The sequence below is a fragment of the Neofelis nebulosa genome, chromosome X (assembly GCF_028018385.1).
Source record: "Neofelis nebulosa isolate mNeoNeb1 chromosome X, mNeoNeb1.pri, whole genome shotgun sequence".
Classification (NCBI taxonomy): domain Eukaryota; kingdom Metazoa; phylum Chordata; class Mammalia; order Carnivora; family Felidae; genus Neofelis; species Neofelis nebulosa.
In genome coordinates this window covers 61,201,931-61,208,754 of record NC_080800.1, presented here as the reverse complement: position 1 = coordinate 61,208,754, position 6,824 = coordinate 61,201,931, and the positions used below count along the sequence as shown (strand labels likewise).

At 36.5% G+C, this 6,824-nt stretch overlaps 1 protein-coding gene across 1 annotated transcript; it reads left to right on the top strand.

Moving 5' to 3' along the window:
* The first annotated feature begins 4,389 nt into the window (after positions 1-4,389).
* On the top strand, positions 4,390-6,519 carry NAP1L2 (nucleosome assembly protein 1 like 2). The gene has a single exon (XM_058713133.1). It carries the CDS (start codon positions 4,390-4,392, stop codon positions 5,716-5,718), a length of 1,329 nt encoding a protein of 442 aa, XP_058569116.1. The 3' UTR covers positions 5,719-6,519.
* Positions 6,520-6,824: the final 305 nt, after the last annotated feature.

The window sequence follows — 6,824 nt, the reverse complement described above, 5'->3', positions numbered from 1 at the left end:
AAACATAAAGAAATAATAGCTGAAAACTTCCCTAATCTGGAAGGAAAGAGATATACAGATGCATGAGGCACAGAGTTTACCCTCAAAAATCAACCCAAGGAGGACCATACTAAGAGACAAGGTAATTAAAGTGGCAAAAATTAGAGAAATAAAGTAGAAAAGAAAAAAATGTAAAAGCAGCAAGAGAAAAGAAGACAATTACATATAAAGGAAAACCACAAGGCAATAAGTGGATATTTCATTGGAAAGTTTGCAGGCCAGAATGGAGTAGCATGATACAAAGTGCTGAAAGGGAAAAGTCCCTAACCAAGAATACTCTATCTAGCAAGGCTATCATTCAAAAAAGGAGAGATAAAGAGTTTCTCAGACAAACGAAACCTAAAGGAGTTTATGACAACTAAGCCAGCCCTAGAAGAAATATTAAGGGAGACTCTTTGAGTGGAAAGGAAGACCATGAGTATGAAAAGCAAAAAACAAAAATAAGTATTTCTGTAAAATGCAGTATAGGGATTCATAAAATAAAAGGATGTAAAATATGACACCACATATCTAAAGTATGGGGGAAAGAGGAGTAAAGAAGGGGTTTAAATTTTTTAACTTTATTTATTTATTTTGAGAGAGAGAGAGAGAAAGCATGAGTAGGGGAAGGGCAGAGAAAGAGGAGAGAGAGAGAGAATCCCATCCCAAGCAAGATCCACACTGTCAGCATGGAGCCCAATGCAGGGCTTGATCTCACAAGCTGTGAGATCATGACCTGAACTGAAGTCAGACCTTCAACCAATTGAGCCACCCAGGTGCCCTGGGGTTTAAACTTACATGACCATCAATTTAATATAGACTACTATATGCAGAAGATGGTATAAGCAAATGTAATGGTAACCACAAGTCAAAAACTAGTAATAGATATGCAAACTAAAGAGCAAGGAATCCAAGCATATCACTAAAGAGAGCCAACAAACCATGCAAGAGAGCAAAAGAAGACAGGATCAGAGAAAATTTATAAAAAAAACAACAACAAAACAAGTATCAAAATGGCAACAAAAACTCCCATTCCCACCTTCCCCGGGGTCTCTGGCAACCACCATTCTACCTTCTTTCTCTATGAATTTGACTATTCTAGATACCTCATATAAGTGGAATCACAAAATATTTGTCTTTTTGTGTCTGTATTATTTCATTTAACATAATGTCATCAAGGTTAATCCACGTTGTATCATGTATCAGAATTTCATTCCTTTTTAAGGCTGAATAATATTTCTATTGTATATATGTACTACTGTTTTTAAAAAAAATCCATTCTTCCATCAATGGATATTTACATTGTTTCCACATTTTGGCTATTGTGGAAAATGCTGCTGGGGCACCTGGGTGGATCAGTCGTTTAAGCATCCGACTTTGGCTCATGTCATGATCTCACAGTTCCCGAGTTCGAGCCCCACGTCAGGCTCTGTGCTGACAGCTCAGAGCCTGGATGGAGACTATATCAGATTCTGTGTCTCCCTCTCTCTCTCTGCCCCACCCCCTGATTGTACTCTCTCTCTCTCTCTCAAAAATAAATAAACATTAAATTTTTCTTTTAAATGTTGCTATGAACATATGGGTGTAAAAATATCTGTTAGATACCCTGCTTTCATTTCTTTTGGGTATATACCTACAAGTGGAATAGTTGGATCATATAGTAATTCTATGTTGATTTTTTTTGAGGTTCTACCATATTGCTTTTTATTGGAGTTGCACCATTTCACATTCCTCAATAATGCACAAAGTTTCCAATTTCTCCATATTCTTGTCTACACTTATTTTCTGTTTTTATTCTTCTGATAATAGCCATTTTAATGGGTGTGAAGTGATACCTCTTTGTGGTTTTGATTTGCATCTCTCTAATTAGTGATATTGAACATCTTTTCAGGTACCATTTGTATCTCTTCTTTGTAGAGATATCTTTTCAAGTCCTTTGCCCATTTTTAACTGATTTGCTTGTTTTTGTTATTCTTGAGTTGTAGGACTCCTTATGTATTCTGGATATTAATCCTCTATCAGTTATATGATTTGCACACATTTTCTCCCACCTGATGGGCTGCCTTTTAACTCTGTTGAGAGTATTTTTTTGTGAACAAATGTTTCTAATTTGAAGAATTCCAATTTATGTATTTTTTCTTTTGTTCCCTATGCAACAAAATATTTGTGTCATATACTTTTGTTATATGTAATGAAACACATCATTCCCTTTATGGTTTCTGTGGCTGCATGTATGACTATGAAGGACTCTTCAATCTTAAAATTAGATGGCACACATTCTCCTCATCTTTTAATAGTTTGGTTCAACGTCATAATATATTTATATAATAGTGGGTTTTCTTTTAAAATTACATTTTTAGAAACTACTTAAGTATACTGGAATATGTTAGTGAGAGGGAAAAGTTTATAAAAGAGTTTATCTCAGTTTTATTTTTAGAAAACTCTAGCCTAAACAGAACACATATGTAGACATGTTAGAAAGAACAAGACCAAAATGTTCACATTGGTTCTCTCAGGGTTCTGAGATTACTAGTGATTTCTGTTATACTCTAAAATTTTCCTCATTTTCCAAATTTTACAAAAATAAGCATGTGTTGTATTTATATCAGATAGCTACAAGGAATGGTGCAACTCTAGAACCAGAAAAAAGGAAACTTGGAAAGCAATGAATGGACTCATAACAAGGGAACTACCAGATCAATACATAAGCCTGAAAATTGAATTTTGTAAATATTGTAATGATACACAGTACACAGAAATAAAATATGAAAAAAGAAAAAAAATTACCAGTATACTGCAAGAGTCTGAAAAGAAATAAAATATGTAAACAGTGTTTATCTCTGTGATAATAACACAATACAGATTGTTTAAATCTGGGAAATAGTAAAATTTTTAAAATTATTCAATTAATAAATGACCAACATTGGAAATATGGACAAAATAAACATCATCGATGATTCCTAACCAGAGGAAATTTTTAAATGACTGCATACATAGCATTCCACCTTGTGAATACTCTATCATATATTTAACCATGTCTGTAATGCTGAGATTTAGAATATTTTCAGTAACAAAAGCGTCAAGCAAGTGCTGTGATTTGTAAAATAAATATTTACATTTAAACATTTCTTTTTAAAATTCCCAATGGCTTGACAGCCAGCATCAAAAAGGAGGAAGAGGGAAGTCAGTATTAGGAGTGAGTTACTGATTAGCCAGGCAACTGGTTTATTGTCTTGTGTGTTCACTTGTGAGACAGTTGGATACAGCACGTTGGATCTTCACCAAAGTTTAACTAGGCTGTATTTCACACTAACCTTAACTAATCACGTCTTCTGTCCCCTCTCCTATCCCAGGAAATGTTAGGAGCATTTCCAATTTAAAATTGCTGCTCACTTACCATTAATCTTGTGGAAAATACAGTAAAAAACAAAAATAGAATATTTAAATCACTGTCAGTTACACCACCCTAAGACCAAGATAGCTAATTTCTTTTTAGTGTTTTCCCTTCTAGCTTCTCTTTATAAATCCCTCCCCAAACCCCTTTCCTCCTTCCAGAGCCTGGGGCTAAAATTAAAGAGACAAATTTAGGATGGGTGGAGGCCTTGTCTTCTCTCCTTGTCCCACATTTTAGGTACTATTTTCTTTTAGCTTTTCTTGAAATCATAAAAGTATAATACTAGTTACAAATTGAAAGAATAAACAAAATTTAAGTTTCTGGAAAAATCAGGGGTGGGGGTGGGGGTTGGAGGTTAAGTTAGAGGTAGATGAATCAGCTATATTAGAGAACCTGGGAAGGTGAGCGGGCTTGGAAACTTGATAGATCTAATAATTTATTGGCTCAGGATTTGTCAATCACTATAGCCCAGCAAATGAAATTAGAGCAGAGTTGTAGGGAGGAAGGGAGTGACTCAGCAAACTATATGCACCAAGAAAATCTAGTCAGGAGACGTCTGCGTAATCATACTGTGGCACCATTTTTTTCTTGCGGCACTAGCTGCTTGCGGAGGAGGTCCGCCCACTGCAGCTCTCTGCAGTCTCTGGATGGTTCCTGCAAGACCGACCATCGCCTTCTCTGCACTCCAGCCCAGGGCACCATTGCCTCCTCCTGCTTCTCGCGGCCTCAGCACAGCCTTCATCCCGGCAGCAGCCTCAACCGTTACTCTTGCAGCCTGCCACCACTGCGCATTCCACCTCTGTCCCAGCCGCCGCTGCTTCTGCTTTTCCGGTGAGTCTTTCCCTGCGGAGGTCAGGTCTCCTTCTTTATCTTGGCGATAGCCACCTTAAGCGTGTACGGTCCTTTGAAAAATGGCCTAGTCAGCCGACCACAAGGAACTGTTAGAATCTAGTCAAGAAGAGGCTGGTAATAAGGTAATGATGGAGGGACCCGGGGAACAACTGGAGCGCAGTGAAGATGTCGCAGCTGGGCCTGGAAATGATAAAGTGCAGGGTGAGGAAGCCGCCGCAGGGCCTGGGGAAGAAGGGGAGAAAGGTGAAGATGCTGCTGCTAGGTCCGGGGAAGGCGGGGTAAAAGATGAAGATACTGATGAGGATTCAGACACAGACCGTCCAAAAGGACTTATTGGTTATCTTTTAGATACAGACTTTGTTGAAAGTCTGCCTTTGAAAGTTAAGTACCGTGTGTTAGCCCTCAAAAAACTTCAAACTAGAGTGGCCAATCTGGAATCCAAATTTCTGAGGGAATTTCATGGCATTGAAAGGAAGTTTGCTGAAATGTATCAACCGTTATTGGAAAAAAGACGTCAGATCATAAATGCAATCTATGAACCTACAAAAGAGGAATGTGAATATAAGTCAGACTCTGAGGACTATGATGATGAGATGTATGATGAGGAAGAAATGGATGGTAATGAGGAGGGTCTGGTACATGAGTATATGGATGAGGATGATGGTTGTGAAGGAGATTATTATGATTATGCTGTCGAGGAGGATGATGATGATGACGATGACGAGGATACTGATGACGACATCGAGGCTACCGGAGAAGAGAATAAAGAAGAACAGGATCCTAAAGGAATTCCTAATTTTTGGCTGACTGTATTAAAAAATGTTGACACACTCACTCCTTTGATTAAGAAATATGATGAGCCTATTCTGAAGCTCCTGACAGATATTAAAGTGAAACTTTCAGATCCTGGCGAGCCTCTCAGTTTCACGCTAGAATTTCACTTCAAGCCCAATGAATATTTCAAAAATGAGCTGTTAACAAAGACTTATGTGCTGAAGTCAAGGCTGGCGTATTATGATCCCCATCCCTATAGGGGAACTGCAATTGAGTATTGCATAGGCTGTGAGATAGATTGGAATGAAGGTAAGAATGTCACTTTGAAAACCATCAGGAAGAAGCAGAAACACCGGATCTGGGGGACAATCCGAACTGTAACTGAAGATTTTCCCAAGGATTCGTTCTTCAATTTCTTTACTCCTCATGGAATCAACTCAAATGGAAAGGATGGAAATGATGATTTTTTACTTGGTCACAATTTACGTACTTACATAATACCAAGATCAGTGTTGTTTTTCTCAGGTGATGCACTTGAATCTCAGCAGGAGGGGGTAGTTAGGGAAGTTAATGATGCAATTTATGACAAAATTATTTATGATAATTGGATGGCTGCAATTGAGGAGGTTAAAGCTTGTTGCAAAAATCTTGAGGGAATAGTAGAAGATGTTGATCGCTAAAGCAAAGTGTACTTGGTCCTGACATTAACTGCTGTAGATCTAGTTACTCAAGATGCAAGAAGTTAATTAGAGCCTTGTGTTCTGAATTTTTTCTTGTAGGGTCATTTAAAACATAGGTTTCAGAAATATAAGAGAGATTTAAATACTAATTAATGTGACCTTGCATTTTAGTAGTAGAATGTTTTCAAGAAATATAAACTGCGGTAGATGGTTTAAAATATCTATATAATGTGTAGTTTAATCCTTCTAAAGTCTTTTCAACATATAGCTATTAATCTGTGGCTGTGAATATTATCAGAACTGCTAAATGAGACCAACATTTGTTTGGAAAGAAAATCTTGGAGAACCAACCCAAGGCTTTTTGAAGCTGTTTGTGTGTGTGTGTGTTTTCTTAGTCCTTTATCTAGTGGGTTTATTCTCTTGTACCTGCTTCATTTTGCAACAAAATACAGTAGAATTTAAAACTTGAATGCTTAAGAAGCCTGCATATGGTTAAAATTTTCAGGTAAAGCTACATTTATTGTTAGTAACAGCTTATCCATAGGCTCTTGTATTTTATTTGACCATGATAAATAATGAAACTTAGTTATATTGAGGTTATTGTTTATCAGTGAAGTGTTAATCACAGTGCTTTCAAAAGATTGCCACATGTTGTTCTGTGTAATTATGTAAACTGTAATTACAGTGTGTAATTTCTCTTCCTATAGTACACTTAATCATTCATTGGAAGTAATCACATGAACATTTTGAAAAGTTTTTTTCATGTTCTTTCACTGCGAAATAAAATAAATAAAAATTTCAGTGTGTTTCCTGTTCTACAACTTATCTTTTTTTCTCATTATAAAAGTGTTATGCTTATTGGAAAACATTTAGGAAATACTAAACAATACATTGATTAAACCAAAATCCATATACTCACTCCCTAAAGGTAAGCACTGTTAATGTCTTGATTTATTTTCTATTATTTTTCAATGTGTTTAAATATGCATGCAGATTTACTAACACTATACTTAGATGTGCAAAGAAACTATCTTAGGTTTTATAACTAATGTAATTTTAATTCTGAGTGCACCTCCACACCCCAAGTTTGCAGAGAAACAAAAGTC